Source organism: Hemitrygon akajei, chromosome 12 (assembly GCF_048418815.1).
Source record: "Hemitrygon akajei chromosome 12, sHemAka1.3, whole genome shotgun sequence".
Taxonomy (NCBI): domain Eukaryota; kingdom Metazoa; phylum Chordata; class Chondrichthyes; order Myliobatiformes; family Dasyatidae; genus Hemitrygon; species Hemitrygon akajei.
Genome location: NC_133135.1, coordinates 200,615 through 218,130, shown reverse-complemented (window position 1 = coordinate 218,130; position 17,516 = coordinate 200,615). Strand labels below are relative to the sequence as shown.

Sequence of the window (17,516 nt, the reverse complement as noted above, 5' to 3'; positions counted from 1 at the left end):
CCTACCAAGACCCAAGTTCCTAGTCAAGTCCAAGTCCCAAGTCCTAGCCCAGGTTGTACCTACATCTACGTCCATGTTGTCATCTTGTCCTCGCTCCTTGGCTTCCCTAGTATTCTTAATAAACATCCTCCTGTTCATACTGCTACAGTGTCTGTGTCTTGCATTTGGGTCCGCTCCCAACGCCCCCTTGTAACAGGTTGAGTCAATAGTGAGGAAGGTAAATGCGATGTTAGCATTCATTTGAAGGGGACTAGAATATAAGACATGGGAGTAGAATTAGACCATTTGGCCATCAAATCTGCTCCACCATTCAATCATGGCTGATCCTTTTTTCCTCTCCTCAGCCCCACACCCTGGCCTTCGCCCCATAACCTTTGCTGCTGTGTCCAGACAAGAACCTGTCAAGCTCTGCCTTAAATACACCCAATGACCTGACTTCCACAGCTGCCTATATAACCATATAACAATTACAGCACGGAAACAGGCCATCTCGGCCCTTCTAGTCCGTGCCGAATGCTTACTCTCACCTAGTCCCACTGACCCACACTCAGCCCATAACCCTCCATTCCTTTCCTATCCATGTACCTATCCAATTTCACTTTAAATGACAATACCGAACCTGCCTCTACCACTTCTACTGGAAGCTCGTTCCACACAGCTACCACTCTCTAAGTAAAGAAATTCCCCCTCGTGTTACCCTTAAACTTTTGCCCCCAACTCTCAAATCATGTCCTCTTGTTTGAATCTCCCCTACTGTCAATGGAAAAAGCCTATCCACGTCAACTCTATCTATCTCCCTCATTATTTTAAATACCTCTATCAAGTCCCCCCTCAACCTTCTATGCTCCAAAGAATAAAGACCTAACTTGCTCAATCTTTCCCTGTAACTTAGGTGCTGAAACCCAGATAACATTCTAGTAAATCTTCTCTGTACTCTCTCTATTTTGTTGACATCTTTCCTATAATTCGGTGACCAGAACTGTACACAATACTCCAAATTCGGCCTTACCAATGCCTTGTATAATTTTAACATTACATCCCAACTCCTATACTCAATGCTCTGATTTATAAAGGCCAGCATACCAAAAGCTTTCTTCACACCCTACCCACATGAGATTCCACCTTCAGGGAACTAAGCACCATTATTCCTAGATCACTCTGTTCTACTGCATTCTTCAATGCCCTACCATTTACCATGTATGTGTTATTTTGATTAATCCTACCAAAATGTAGCACCTCACACTTATCAGCATTAAAATCCATCTGCCATCGTTCAGCCCACTCTTTTAATTGGCCTAAATCTCCCTGCAAGCTTTGAAAACCTACTTCATTATCCACAACTCCACCTACCTTAGTATCACCTGCATACTTACTAATCCAATTTACCATCCCATCATCCAGATCATTAATGTATATGACAAACAACATTGGACCCAGTACAGATCCCTGAGGCACACCACTAGTCACCGGACTCCAACCTGACAAACAGTTATCCACCACTACTCTCTGGCATCTCCCATCTAGCCACTGTTGAATCCATTTTACTACTTCAATAATAACACCTAATGATTGAACCTTCCTAACTAACCCTCCGTGCGGAGCCTTGTCAAAGGCCTTACTGAAGTCCATATAGACAACATTCTCTGCTTTACCCTCATCAACTTTCCTCGTAACCTCTTCAAAAAATTCATTAAGATTTGTCAAACATGACTTACTACGCACAAACCCATGTTCACTGTTCCTAATCAGACCCTGTCTATCCAGATAATTATATATACCATCTCTAAGAATACTTTCCAATAATTTACACACCACAGACGTCAAACTGACAGGCCTATAATTGCTAGGTTTACTCTTAGAACCTTTTTTAAATAATACGCCAATCCTCCAGCACCATCCCTGTTTCTAATGACATTTGAAATATTTCTGTCAGAGCCCCTGTTATTTGTACACTAACCTCCCTCAATGTCCCAGGGAATATCCTGTCAGGATCTGGAGATTTATCCACTTTTATATTCCTTAAGAGCACCAGTACTTCCTCCTCTTTAATCGTCATAGTTTCCATAACTTCCCTACTTGTTTCCCTTACCTTACACAATTCAATATCCATCTCCTTAGTGAATACCGAAGAAAAGAAATTGTTCAAAATCTCCCCTATCTATTTCGGCTCCACACATAGCTGTCCACTCTGATTCTCTAAGGGACCAATTTTATTCCTCACTATCCTTTTGCTACTAATATAACTGTAGAAACCCTTCGAATTTATTTTCACCTTACTTGCCAAAGCAACCTCATATCTTCTTTTAGCTTTTCTAATTTATTTCTTAAGATTCTTCTTACATTCTTTATATTCCTCGAACACCTCATTTACTCCATGCTGCCTATTTTTATTTTAGATATCTCTCTTTTTCCTAACCAAGTTTCCAATATCCCTTGAAAACCATGACTCTCTCTAACTTTTAACCTTTCCTTTCAACCTAACAGGAACATAAAGATTCTGTACCCTCAAAATTTCACCTTTAAATGACCTCCATTTCTCTATTACGTCTTTCCCATAAAACAAATTGTCCCAATCCACGCCTTCTAAATCCTTTCTCATCGCCTCAAAGTTAGCCTTTCTCCAATCAAAAATCTCAACCCTGGGTCCAGTCCTATCCTTCTCCATAATTATATTGAAACTAATGGTATTGTGATCACTGGACCCGAAGTGCTCCCCAACATATACCTCCATCACCTGACCTATTTCATTCCCTAACAGAAGGTCCAACACTGCCCCTTCTTTAGTTGGTACCTCTATGTATTGCTGCAAAAAACTATCCTGCACACATTTTACAAACTCCAAACCATCCATCCCTTTTACAGTATGGGCTTCCCAGTCTATGTGTGGAAAATTAAGATCTCTCACAATCACAGCCCTGTGCTTACTACAAATATCTGCTATCTCCTTGCAAATTTGCTCCTCCAATTCTCGCTCCCCGTTAGGTGGTCTATAATACACCCCTGTAAGTGTTACTACACCATTCCCATTCCTCAATTCCACCCAAATAGCCTCCCTAGACGAGCCCTCTAATCTATCCTGCCAGAGCACCACTGTAATATTTTCTCTGACAAGCAATGCAACACCTACCCCTCTTGTCCTCCCGATTCTATCACACCCAAAGCAACGAAATCCAGGAATATTTAGTTGTCAATCACACCCCTCCTGCAACCATGTTTCACTAATAGCTACAACATCATATTTCCAGGTATCAATCCATGCTCTAAGCTCATCCACCTTTCTTACAATGCTCCTAGCATTAAAATAAATGCACTTAAGAAATTCTCCACCTCTTCCTCTCTGTTTATCTCTAACAGTACAAAGAACTTTACTGTCTTCTTTTTCTTCCTTCTCCCATACATATTCTGGTTCCCCTCCCCCCTCATATGTAGTTTAAGTCCACTGGAGCCTCTCTAGCAAACTTACCTGCAAGAATACTTGTCCCCCTCCAGTTCAGATGTAAACCGTCCCGCCGGAACAGGTCCCACCTTCCCCTGGAAAACTGCCCAATTATCTATAAATCTGAAGCCCTCCCTCCTGCACCATGTCTTCAGCCACGTGTTGATCTGCACTCTCTTACTATTTCTAAACCCACCTGCACGTGGCACTGGAAGCAATCCTGAAATTGCTATCCTGGAGGTCCTGTCCTTTAACTTGGCACCTAGCTCTCTAAACTCACCTTTCAGGACCTCCTCACTCTTCCCACCCACATCATTGGTCCTTACATGGTCCACGACATCCGGCTGCTCACCCTCCCTCTTGAGAATACTGAGAATTTGATCCGAGATATCGTGGACCCTGGCACCAGGGAGGCAACAGACCATCCGGGATTCTCGATCTCTTCCACAGAACCTCCTATCTGTCCCCCTAACTATCGAATCCCCTATCACTACTGCTCTCCTCTTTTCCCTCCTTCCCTTCCGAGCTGAGGGTCTAGTCTCGGTGCCAGAGACACAACCACTGCAACTTGTCCCTGGGAGGTCGTCCCCACCAATGGTATCCAAAACGGTGTACTTATTGTTGATGGGAACAGCCACAGGGGTGCTCTACTCTTCCTGTCTATTCCCCTTCTCTCTCCTGACAGTCACCCTGCTACCTGTCTCCTGACTCCTCGGGGTGACTACCTCCCTGTAACTCCTGTCTATTTTTGCCTCTGCCTCCCGAATGATCCAAAGTTCATCCAGCTCCGGCTCCAGTTCCCTAACACAGTTTGTCAGGAGCTGCAGCTGGATGCACCTTTTGCAGGTGTAGTCATCAGGGACAGCTGTGCTCGCCCTGACTTCCCACATACTGCAAACGGAGCACTCGACTGCCCTAACTGCTGCCTCCATTACCTACTCCTAATCTAATTAGATTAATTAAAGGAGCTTACCTGGCCTTACCTCACCTGGAGTGAAGCTCGTACTCAGCCTCTGCTCGCTATTTAAATTCTCCCGCTGCCTCACAGGCCGACTTTCATGCGTTTGCGCAGTTGTGCCCCGTTCAAACCTCGCCTCTGCCTGTTCTCGCCGAAGCCTGATTGAGCTGACCCACTCTGCCTCAGTCCACTATGACGATGGCTGTTGTATATGGCAGTCTTCCTTTTTAAACCTTTGGCACACTACGTCACACGTCTGCGCAGTCTAGCCTCTTTGCCATGATCAGTTAAAAAAAACAGCTTCTCTCTGAGCTTCTTTTACCTCTTCCCTCTCTGCCTCTTGCTGCAATTTAAAATGGACTCGTTTCCACTATCGCACCTGATTGGTTTTATTCTCATGCGGCTCATCCTCTTGCTCTTCACATATTTGTAGAATGCCTTGGTGTTTTCCTTAATCCTGCTTACCAAGGCCTTCTCATGGCCCCTTCTAGCTCTCCTAATTTCATTCTTAAGCTCTTTTCCTGGCAACCTTGTAATTTTCTAGAGCTCTAACAGTACCTGGTTTTTTGAACCTTTCGTAAGTTTTCCTTTTCTTCTTAACTAGATTTTCTACATCCTTTGTACACCATGATTTTTTTACACTACCTTCATTTCCCTGCCTGAATAGAACATACCTATGCAAAACACCATACAAATATTCCCTGAACATTTGCAGCATTTCTGTTATGCATTTCCCTGAGAACACGCATAATCGCATCATATTTCTCCCAACTCCAATTAAATATTTTCCCAAATTGTCTTCTCCTATCCCTCTCCAGCACTATGGTAAAGGAGATAAAATTGTGATCACTACCTCCAAAATGATCTGACAGCTGATCGGGTTCATTTCCCAAAACCAGATCAAGTACAGCCTCTCCTCCAGTTGGCTTATCTACACATTGCATCAGGAAATCTTCCTGAACACTCCTAACAAACTCCACCCATCCAAACCCCCTGCTCCAAGGAGATGCCAGTCAATATTAGGAAAGTTAATATCACCCTTCACAACAACCCTATTATTATTGCACTGTTCCAGAATCTGCCTTCCTATCTGCACCTCAATATTTCTGTTAGTTTTGGGGGGTCTATAAACAACACCCAGTAGAGTTATTGCCTCCATCCTGTTTTTGACTTGTTTCACCCACACTGACTGAGTAGACAACCATTCCATGACTTCGTCCTTTTCTGCAAGGAGTATCATTTCAGTGCCATGATAGTATCCCTGAATGGCAGTGCCACTACCTTGCCTTTTTTGCCTCCCTCTGTGAAACATCTAAAGGATGCCCGGCACACTCAGCAGTAATTCCTCATTCCTGCCCCTCAGGCATCCAAGTATCTGTAATGGCCACAATGTCAGTTCCACGTATTGATCCATGCTCTAAGTTCATCCACCTTATTTATGATAATCCTTGCATTGAAATAGACACATCTCAAACCATCTGGCTGAGTGCATCTTTGCTCTTTCATCTGCCAGTGCTTTGTCCAGGCTCCCTACAAGCTGTCTCTACTTGTGTGCCAACCACCTCATCCTTTGCCTCTTCACTTTGGTGCCCACCCTTAACAAATATAGTTTAAACTTTTTCCAATAGCATTAGTAAACCTCCCTCCCAGGATATTGGTTGCCCTCCAGTTCAGTGCAACCCATCCACATGTACAGGTCACCCCTTCCCCAGAAAAATATTCCAATGATCCAAGAACTCGAAACCCTGCCCCCTACACCATCTCCTCAGCCACTCATTTGTCTGCACTGTCTTCCTGTTCTGACCTTCCCTAGCTCGTTGCACCAGTCCTGCTCGCAGGACCTCTACCCTTCTTCTGCCTATGACATTGGTACCAATATGTACCATGACCTCTGGCTGCTCACCCTCCCTTTCAAGAAAATTCTCCAACCACTCAAAGACATCCTGGATCCTAGCACCTGGGAAGTAACGCACAATCCTGGTGTCTCTTTTGCTGCCACAGAACCTCCTATCTGTCCCCTAACTATCGAGTACACTATGACCATTGCTCCACCTGACTTCATCCTACCCTTCTGAGGACCACCTTTTACATTGCAAATCATCCTGCTGACTGCAATTTTGCTCTATCAACAGCCTCTCCTAACTACACATTGCCTCTACTTCTAAACCAGTTTCCTCATCTTCAGCATTATTATCCGCCTGTCCTACAATACACCTTGCATTGAAGAAATTTCATAGAATGGAATGAAATTGTACAAGACAAGAGGCCTAATTTGGAGTATTGTGTGCAGTTTTGGTCACCTACCGACAGGAAAGAAATAAGCAAGGTTGAAAGACTACAGAGAAAATTTACAAGAATGTTGCTGGGTCTGGAGAACCTGAGTTATAAGGAAAGTTTGAACAGGGTTAGGGCTATATTCCTTCGAATGTAGAAGATTAAGGAGGAGATTTGATGAAGGTATACAAAATTGTGAGGGGTAAGTGCAAGCAGGTTTTTTTTCTGGTGAGGTTGAGTGAGACTACAAGAGGTCATCAGATAAGGATGAATGGTGAAAAGTTCAAGCGGAACATGAGGGTAAGTTTCTTCACTCAGAGGTTGTGAGAGTGTGGAATGAGCTGCCAGCACAAGTGATGCATATAAGCTCAAATTCAATGTTTAACAAAAGTTCAAAGTTTTAAAGTTTTATTGATTATCAAAGTATGTACACATATAGAACTCTGAGATTCATCTTCTCCAGATAGCTACGAGACAAAGAACATGGAAGTTATTCAGAGAGAAACATCAAACCTATACTGCCATTCAGAAAAGCACAACATGATTATCAACCCCCAAACTCCCCTCCCCATACCCTGTACTAACAGAACATCAACGCCAAACCCGCACTCCCCCCACAAAACAAAACAAGAACATCAACCCCCACCCCCTTCCCCCACAAAACAGAACAAGAACATCAACCCCCAAACCCTTCCCACTGCACAAAACAGAACAAGAACATCAACCCCCAAATCCCCCCTTCCCCCCACAAAACAGAACAAGAACATTGACCATCAAACTTCCCTGCCCCTGCACAAAATGTAATAAGCTCATCGACCCCAAAAGAAGTTTGGATAAGTACATGCATGTTAGGGATATGGTGGGCTGTACTTCTTTATGACTCTATGACATTTCTCTGTCTGTTCTGGTGCTCTAGTTCCCACCCCCTGGAAACTCTAGTTGTACCCACCCTATGCAGCACTAGCAAATATTCCCATTGGGCTATTAGTCCCCCTCCAGTTCATGTGCAAACTCCCTTCCAAACAGGTTCCATTTTCCCTGGAAGCGAGCCCAATGATCTGAAAATATCACATCCTCCCTCCTACACCAACTACTCAGCCACATCTTAAGACCATAAGACACAAGAGCAGAGGTAGGCCATTTGGCCCATTACGTCTGCTCCACCACTTCATCGTGGCTGAAGCTGGATGCACCTCTCACAGTTGTAGTCGTCAGGGACAGTGACCCTAACCCTAAAATAACCTTGAGCTTTTATTTTCTTTTGCTTTCTCTGACTGAAGGCTCTCTTCATTGAAGCCTCAAAGAACTAAAGCCTCAAGATCACCATTCTCACTTTATCCACTCAGACGGCAGCCACTGCAATGATGGCCCCTGCCTTCCTTTAATTTGTTCTTGCTAATCAATTCCAAATGCCGATTGGTCACTGGTCAAAGCCTTTTCTTTCTGTAGTGACCCACAGCTGGCTTTTCTATTTGGACAGTGGACCTGAGTGAAATCCCTTCCTCTCAAAACAGATGTCCGGAATGGTCATTGCTTAAAGCTCTTTTTCACCCTAGCCACCCACTGCTGGCCTTTCTACTCGGGCAGTGGACGTGAGTGAAATCCCCAGCTCTCAAACTTCCAATGTCCGGATTGGTCGCAGGTTAAAACTTGCTTGCTGGCTTTTCTGGAGTTAATAAATTGCATATGCTTTAGCACCCATTAAGCTAAGAAGTATGGAGAGTTTCTTTTCCTCAATCACATCATTAACAGTACAAAACAGTTCAACCTCTCGATATTCAGTCCTTGTAAGCACGATCAAATTTGTCAGCTTTCCTGACTAAGGCCATTGCCACATTTTCACTTCAGCTGCACCTCTTACTGTGTGTGTACTGTGCACTGTCACTCACGCATTGTTGTGCTAGTATCCGTGACTCCCTTCTCTGTAGCCAATTCTTTTCCATAGATACAGCCTGGACTGCTGAGTTCCAACAGCATTTTGTGTGTGTTTCTCTGTACTAGTTCATTCTTTCCTCTCACTGTCTCTCCTTTCCTGAGTTCTGTCATCTCATCGATACAGTTGGTGATATTTGCTGACAGTCAGGTTTGTACTCATTGCCAATTTGTTGTGTCTGTACAACTACATATCAAATAAATAAAGGCACACAGTCAGAGGTGAAGTTAACTTATATATTCACATTGCAGAGAAAGGAACAAATCAATGCGCATGAGTAAATTGTCAATCAATAATTAGTGCTAAGGGGAAGTCATTGTGCTAAAAGAAATAGATCTGTGTTCCTTTGTGACACACTCTCATGTTTTATGCAATGGACAGGGAGATGGTGTGTTAACTAGATCTGTGTTTGTATGTGACTCACTCCTAGGGTTGGTGGAATAGACGGGGTTGGTGTTTGTGCTGGATTTATGTTTCTCTGTGACTCACTCAAAGGATTGGTGGGATAGCCAGGAGTTTAATGTCTTCACTAGATCTGTGTTCCTATGTGACTCACTGCCAGTGTTGGTGGAATGGACAGCTGGCTGGTGTTTTTACTAGATCTATGTTCCGGTGTGACTCTTACAATCTCTTGGCAGCTACAACAATGAAGTGAAACACATTAAGATTATTTCTGAAGATTCATCCTTCTACATTGCACAGAACAAGAGATTCCGTACATTAAAGGTGAGTGACCCTCATCCTGAGGGATGCAGGCTCTGGGCTCCATTTGCAAAGCTAGATATTGGCCATCCTTTTTTTGTGTAACTTATTTTTTATTGAAGTTCATCATCAAACAAACATTTCCATAAGATGGATTTCAGATATTGTACATAGATATCATATAGTCATATATGCCACAAATCTCCACATAATATTTATCTGAGGTATGCACTTATAGAAAAGAGAAGAAAGAAAGAACAAGTGAAAGGAGAAAACTATGTACAAGTAGGGAGTGATCTTTTTTTTACAATGTATTCATTGATTTGTGAGAATAAAATCAGGCCTATGTGGTGTTCTGTAGTTAAACCATTTTTCCCAGTATGAATCAAATTGTTCCAACTTATGATTAACAGATGCTGTTATCTTCTCCATTTTGTAAATGTCCATTGTAATTTCCATCCATGCATTTAAGGTTGGGCTCTCCTGTGATAACCATTTCCCAGTAAGAGTCTTTTGACCAGCAACCAACAGTATATTCATTAAATATTTATCTCTTTTCAACCATTCTTGAGGTATATACCCAAAATATATGGTCTTACTTTCTAAGGGTATTTCACATTTAAAGATGTCTTACAGGGCACTGTGTATTCCACTCCAATAGTCTTTGATAACGGGGCATTCCCAGAAAATATGATAATGGTTTGCATTTTGATTTCCACAATTTCTCCAGCAAACAGGGTGGTTACTATCATAATGGGATTTCTGAGAGGGTGTAATAAAATATCTTATCAAGTTTTTCCATCCAAACTCCTTCCATTTCTGTGAACTGGTACACTTCCATTGATACCTCCATATTATTGTCCATTCTTCCTCAGATATAAGTATCACTCCTTCCTTCCCCCATTTTGTTTTAATGTATAAAGTCGAATGTGTTTTAAGATTTGACAAACCCTTAAACATGCTTGAAATGATTCTACTACCGTTATCGGAATTATATGCTTTTCTAAATAGCTCTATGAAACATGTACTTGCCTTGGTTACATTTCTAACCATCCTATTAACATATTGTCACATCTGTAAATACCGATAAAAGTCTTGTTTTTCTATTAAGTGTTTCTCTTTAAGCATTTCAAAACTGAATAGTGTTCCTTCTTTCATTATATTGCAAAGAACTGTTATTCCTTTAGCTGTCCAGTCCTTAGCATCCAGTTTTTTCAGCATAAAATCCGAGTTATATGCACACCATTTAAGAACTGCAATATCTCCCTCTAGTTTATATTTTATAATAGTTTTCCATACTTTAAGAGTCCATTTCACCCATGGGTTATCAATGGTATTTATGTGCCTTTGTAGGTTGTTATCAGTCAAAATTGCCTGTATGGGGATGGGAAGTACCCACTCCTCAATGTTTTCCATTGAGTGTCATATGATGGGTTTCACCAACACATCACAGCTTTCAACTGTGCTGCAAAATAATAATCTCTAAGAGAAGGTAGGCCCCATCCCCCCCCCCCTTTTCCTTGGCTAATTGCAAAGTTTTGAGACGAACTCTGGGTCTTTTACCTTGCCAAATATGTCTTGATAGCATCTTGTTCCATTCACTGAATTGATTTTGATTAATCTCTATTGGTAGGGTTTGAAAGAGATATAATAGTCTGGGCAGTATATTCATTTTAATAGATTCAATCCTTGAACTGAAACTAGAAAAAGGAATTAGGTTCCATCTTGTTATAATCTTCCTTAGTTTTTTTTTATATATAGGCTGATAATTGCATTCTGATAATTTTGCCAAAGCTTTTGACATAATGATACCCAAATATTTGAAAGACTCTGTTTGCCATGTCCAGGGATATCTACTTTCAAAATTTTCCTCTCAGCCCCAGTGTCCTGTCTTCTCCCTGTATTCCTTCAGGCCCTGACCAATCAAGAATCTATTAACTTAACATAGAAACATAGTAAACCTACAGCACCATACAGGCCCTTTGGCCCACAATACTGTGCCGAACATGTACTTAATTTAGAAATTACCTAGGGTTATCCATAGCCCTCTATTTTTCTAACCTCCATGTACTTCTCCAGGAGCCTCTTAAAAGACCCTGTCATATCTGCCTCCACCACCATTGCTGGCAGACCATTCCACGCACTCACCACTCTTTGCATAAAAAACTTACCCCTGACATCTCCTCTGTAACTACTTCCAAGCACCTTAAAACTGTGCCCTCTCATGTTAGCCATTTCAGCCCTGGGAAAGAGCCTCTGACTATCCACACGATCAATGCCTCTCATCATCTTATACACATCTATCAGGTCACCTTTCATCCTCCGTCACTCCAAGGAGAATAGGCCAAGTTCACTCAACCTATTCTCATAAGGCATGCTCCCCAAACCAGGCAACATCCTTGTAAATCTCCTCTGCACCCTTTCTATGGCTTCCACATCCTTCCTGTAGTGAGGTGGCCAGAACTGAGCACAGTACTCCAAAAGGGGTCTGACCAAGGTCCTATATAGCTGTAACATTACCTCTTGGTTCTTGAACTCAGTCCCACAGTTGATGAAGGCCAATGCGCCGTATGCCTTCCTAACTGCACAGTCAACCTGCGCAGCAGCTTTCAGTGTCCTATGGACACAGACCCCAAGATCCCTCTGATCCTCTACACTGCCAAGAGTCTTACTATAATCTGCCATCATATTTGACCTACCAAAATAAACCACCTCAGACTTATCTGGGTTGAATTCCATCTGCCACTTCTCAGCCCAGTTTTGCATCCTATGAATGTCCCGCTGTAACCTCAGACAGCCCTACACACTATCCACAGCACCCCCAACCCTTGTGTCATCAACAAGTTTACTAACCCCTCCCTCCACTTCCTCATCCATGTCATTTATAAAAACCACAAAGTGAACAGGTTCCAGAACAGATCCCTGAGACACACTACTGGTCACCAACCTCCATGCAGAATATGACTCGTCTACAACCACTCTTTGCCTTCTGTGGGCAAGCCAATTCTCGATCCACAAAGCAATGTCCCCTTGGATCCCATGCCTCCTTACTTTCTCAATAAGCCTTGCATGGGGTACCTTATCAAATGCCTTGCTGAAATCAATATACACAACATCTACTGCTCTATCTTCACCAACGTGTTTATTCACGTCCTCAAAAAATTTGATCAGTTTCTTTTCTTCTGCCCCTCTCCCTTCTGGAAGAGTGACCTTTGCAATTTTCCAGTCTTCTGGAACCATTCCAAAATCTAGTGATGCTTGAGAAAGATCATTACTAATTCCTCCACAATCTCTTCAGCCACCTCTTTCAGGACCCTGGAAGTTATACCATCTGGTCCTGGTGATTTATCTACCTCCAGCTCTTCCAGTTTCCCAAGAACTTTCTCTCTGGTTATGGTAACTTCACCCACTTCATGCCCCCTGACATCTGGAACTTCCACTATACTGCTAATGTCATCAATAGTGTAGAATGATGCAAAATATTTACTCAGTCCAACCGCCGTTTCATTGTCCCCTATTACTACCTCTCCCACATCATTTTCCATTCTTGCCTTTCTTTTACACTTCATGTATCTGTAGAAACTTAGAAACATAGAAAACCTACAGCACAATACAAGCCCTTCAGCCCACAAAGTTGTGCTAAGCATGTCCCTAACTTAGAAATTACTAGGCTTACCTATAGCCCTCTATTTTTCTAAGCTCCAAGTACCTATCCAAAAGTCTCTTAAAAGACCCTGTCGTATCCGCTTCTGCCACCATTGCCAGCAGCCCATTCCACGTATTCACCACTCTCTTAATTAAATATGTACCCCTGACATCTCCTCTGTACCTGCTCCTCAGCACCTTAAACCTGTGTCCTCTTGTGGCAACATTTCAGCCCTGGGAAAAAAGCCTCTGACTAACCACACGATCAATGCCTTTCATCACCTTATACACATCTATCAGGTTACCTCGCATCCTCTGTCGCTGGAAGGAGAAAAGGCCGAGTTCACTCAACCTATTCTCATAAGAAATGCTCCCCAATCCAGGCCACATCCTTGTAAACACGAGGAAATCTGCAGATGCTGGAAATTCAAACAACAACACACACAAAATGCTGGTGGAACACAGCAGGCCAGGCAGCATCGATAGGGAGAAGCGCTGTCGACGTTTCGGGCCGAGTCCTGACGAAGGGTCTCGGCCCAAAACGTCGACAGCGCTTCTCCCTATCGATGCTGCCTGGCCTGCTGTGTTCCACCAGCATTTTGTGTGTGTTGTTGTTCACATCCTTGTAAATCTCCTTTGCACTCTTTCTATGGCTTCTACATCCATCCTGTAGTGAAGCAACCAGAACTGAGCACAGTACCCCAAATGGGGTCTGACCAGAGTCCTATATATCTGCAACATTACCTCTCAGCTCCTAAATTCAATTCCACAATTGATGAAGGCCAATACACCATACGCCTTCTTAACCACAGAGTCAACCTGCACAGCTGCTTTGAGCGTCCTATGGACTCAGACCCCAAGATCCCTCATCCTCCACACTGCCAAGGGTCTAACCACTAATACTATAATCTGCCATCATATTTGACCTACCAAAATGAACCACTTCACACTTACCTGGGTTGAACTCCATCTGCCACTTCTCAGTCCAATTTTGCATCCTATCAATGTCCCGCTGTAACCTCTGACAGCCCTCCACGCTATCCACAACACCTCCAACCTTTGTGTCATCAGCAAACTTACTAACCCATCCCTCCACCTCCTCATCCAGGTCATTTATAAAAATCATGAAGAGTAAGGGTCCCAGAACAGATCCCTGAGGCACTCCATGGGTGACCGACCTCCACGTAGAATATTTCCCGTCTACAAACACTTTACAGGCTTGTAAAGCACAACCTGCCCTTGACAAAGCCATGCTGACTATTCCTAATCATATTATACCTCTCCAAATGTTCATATATCCTGCCTCTCAGGTTCTTCTCCATCAATTTATCAACCACTGAGGTATAGACTCACGGGTCTATAATTTACTGGACTATCTCTACTCCCTTTCTTGAATAAAGGAACAACATCTGCAACCCTCCAATCATCTGGAACCTCTTCTGTCCCCATTGCTGATTCAAAGATCATCGCCAGAGGCTCAGCAATCTTCTCCCTCACCTCCCACAGTAGCCTGGGGTATATCTCATCCGGTTCCAGCAACTTATCCAACTTGATGCTTTCCAAAAGCTCCAGCACATCCTCTTTCTATATATCTACATGCTCAAGCTTTTCAGCCTGCTGCATGTCATCACTACAATTACCAAAATCCTTTTCCATAGTGAATACTGAAGTAAAGTATTCATTAAGTACTTCTGCTATTTCTTCCGGTTCCATGCACGCTTTCCCACTGTCACACTTGATAGGTCCTATATTTTCACGTCTTATCCTCTTGCTCTTCACATACTTGTAGAATGCCTTGGAGTTTTCCTTAGTCCTGCCCGCCGAGACCTTCTCATGGCCCCTTCTGGCTCTCCTAATTTCTTTCTTAAGCTCCTTCCTGTTAGCCTTATAATCTTTTAGATCTCTAACATTACCTAGCTCTCTGAACCTTTTGTAAGCTTTTCTTTTCTTCATGACTAGATTTATTACAGCTTTATCCACCACATTTCCTGTACCCTACCATAACTTCCCTGTCTCATTGGAACGTACCTATGCAGAACTCCACACAAATATCCCCTGAACATTTGCCACATATCTTCCATACTTTTCCCCGAGAACATCCGTTTCCAATTTAAGCTTCCAATTTCCTGCCTGATAGCCTCATAATTCCCCTTACTCCAATTAAATGCTTTTCTAACTTGTCTGTTCCTATCTGTCTCCAATACAATTGTAAAGGAGATAGAATTATGATCACTATCTTCAAAATGCTCTCCCACTAAGAGATCTGACACCTGACCAGCTTCATTTCCCAATACCAAATCAAGTATAGCCTCTCCTCTTGTAGGCTTATCTACAAATTGGTATCCTCTTTAATATTACTGGCTAGCTTACTTTTGTATTCCATCTTTACCTTAATGGCTTTTTTTAGTTGCCTTTTGCTGCTTTTTAAAACCTTCCCAATCCTCTAACTTCCCTATAATATTATATGCCTTCTCTTTGGCTTTTATGTTTCCTTTCAGTTCTCTTGTTAGCCAAATTGTGCCATCTTTCCTTTAGAATATTTCTTTCTCTTTGGGATGTATATGTCCTGTGCCTTCTGAATTCCAGCCATTGGTGCTTTTCTGTCATCCCTGTCAGTATGTATTCTTTTCCAATTATTTTTGGCTGACTTCTCTCTCATGCCTCTGTAATTCCCTTTGCTCCACTGTAATATTGATACACACTGACTTTAGCTTCTCCTTCTCAAATTTGAAGGGGAATTCAATCATATTATGGTCACTTTCCCCGATTGGTTCTTTTACCTTAATCTCTCTAATCAATTCTGATTCATTGCATAACAACCAATCCAGAACAGCTAATCCAACAGTGCCTCAACCACGAACTGCTCTAAAAAGCCACTTCGTAGGCACTCTAGAAATTTGCTCTCCTTTTATCCAGCACCAACCTGATTTTCCTAATCTACCTACATATTGATGCCCCCGAGTCTATTGTAACATTGGCCTTTTGGCATGCATTATCTGTCTCCCATTGTAATTTGTAGGCTACATCCTTCCTACTGTTTGGGGGCTCTGTATACAATTCCCAATACAACTCAGGGTCTTTATCCCTTTGTTCCTTAGCTCTATCCACAATGATTTAACATCTTCCAACCCTATGTCACCTCTTTCTAATTATTTGATACAATTTATTTACCAAAAGAACAATGCTACACCTTCTGTCTTCCTGCCTACCCTTTCAATACAATGTGTATCCTTGGACATTAAGCTTCCAGCTATAGTTTTTCAACCATGATTCGGTGATACCTACAACGTCATACCTGCCAATCTGCACCTGTGCTGCAAGTTCATCTACCTTATTCCATATACTTCACACATTCAGATACAACACCTTCAGTCCTGTATTCATCCTTTTCAGTTTTGTTGAACTATGCTCAAACTTTTGATTCCTATCTTTGTCAGAGTTCTTACAAACATCGGCCTCCACAACCTTTCCACTAACTGTTCTGCCACTCTGGTTTCTATCCCCCTCCCTGCAACTCCAGTTTAAACCCTACTGTCGTGCATAAACAAACCTTCCTGCTATGATATTAGTCCCCCTGCAGTTCAGGTGCGAACTGTCCCTTCTGTACATGTCCCATCTTCCCCTGAAAAGAGCCCAATGATCCGAAAATCTTATGCCCTCCCTCTTACACCAACTACTTAGCCACATATTAAGCTATATAGTCTTCTTAGTTCTAGCCTCACTCACACGTGGCACAGGTAGCAATCCTGAGATCACAATCCTGAATGTCCTGCCCTTTATCTTAGCCCTAACTCACTAAGACCATAAGACATAGGAACAGAATTAAGCCATTGTGGTTAGGGTTATCACTTAAATGAGTTTCCTGTGAATATACTACATGGGCTTGTTCTTTTTTCATTTTGGATAAAATTCTCTTATGTTTGATTGGATTTAATAGCCCATTGACATTAAAAGAAATGAATTTTACCTTGTCCTTAGCCATCTGTATTTATCTGTCAATGTATCATTGAAATTAGAACAAATCTTAATCGATCTACTCCCTGAACAAATAAGAACCAAGAAACGCAAATAATAACAAAAATGGCAATGAACGTGTGATTCCAAGGCTGAGGTCTCTAGTAGATGACCCTGCATTGAGCTAGAGGAAATGTCTAGCTGTGGGGGATAACCCCTCTTACTTGTGAGTTGAGGGCCCCCATTGCAGTATTCATAAAAGTCAGTGAACAAATCCATTACACAGAAAAGATTTCCCTGTGTACTCCTCCTATATATACTCCTATATAGATATATATATATATATATATATATATATATACACACACACACACACACACATTACATACATACACATATATGCACACATATATATATATATTCTCATTTTGGTGGGGAAAAAGGAGTAAGTGAGCAAATAAAGAATAACAACTAAGTAATATAGAATCCACATTATAATAAGTATTTCTTGAGATAGGTATATCACCGTGTACTTTTGCCTCTGTTTAGCTTCTCAACATTTTTAAAGTTAGCCAAACCTTATGGCTCTTCTGAAGGGGGTGAGGACTGTCTTT

At 42.3% G+C, this 17,516-nt stretch overlaps 1 protein-coding gene across 2 annotated transcripts in view; it reads left to right on the top strand.

The window, feature by feature from the left end:
* Positions 1 to 17,516, top strand: part of LOC140736658 (guanine nucleotide exchange factor VAV3) — a 464,504-nt gene that overhangs the window by 433,586 nt on the left and 13,402 nt on the right. For both annotated transcript variants that reach the window (XM_073062466.1, XM_073062465.1), the window contains one exon: positions 9,240 to 9,327. In XM_073062466.1, coding sequence (XP_072918567.1) covers positions 9,240 to 9,327 — 88 coding nt within the window. The remainder of the gene's footprint in view (positions 1 to 9,239; positions 9,328 to 17,516) is intronic.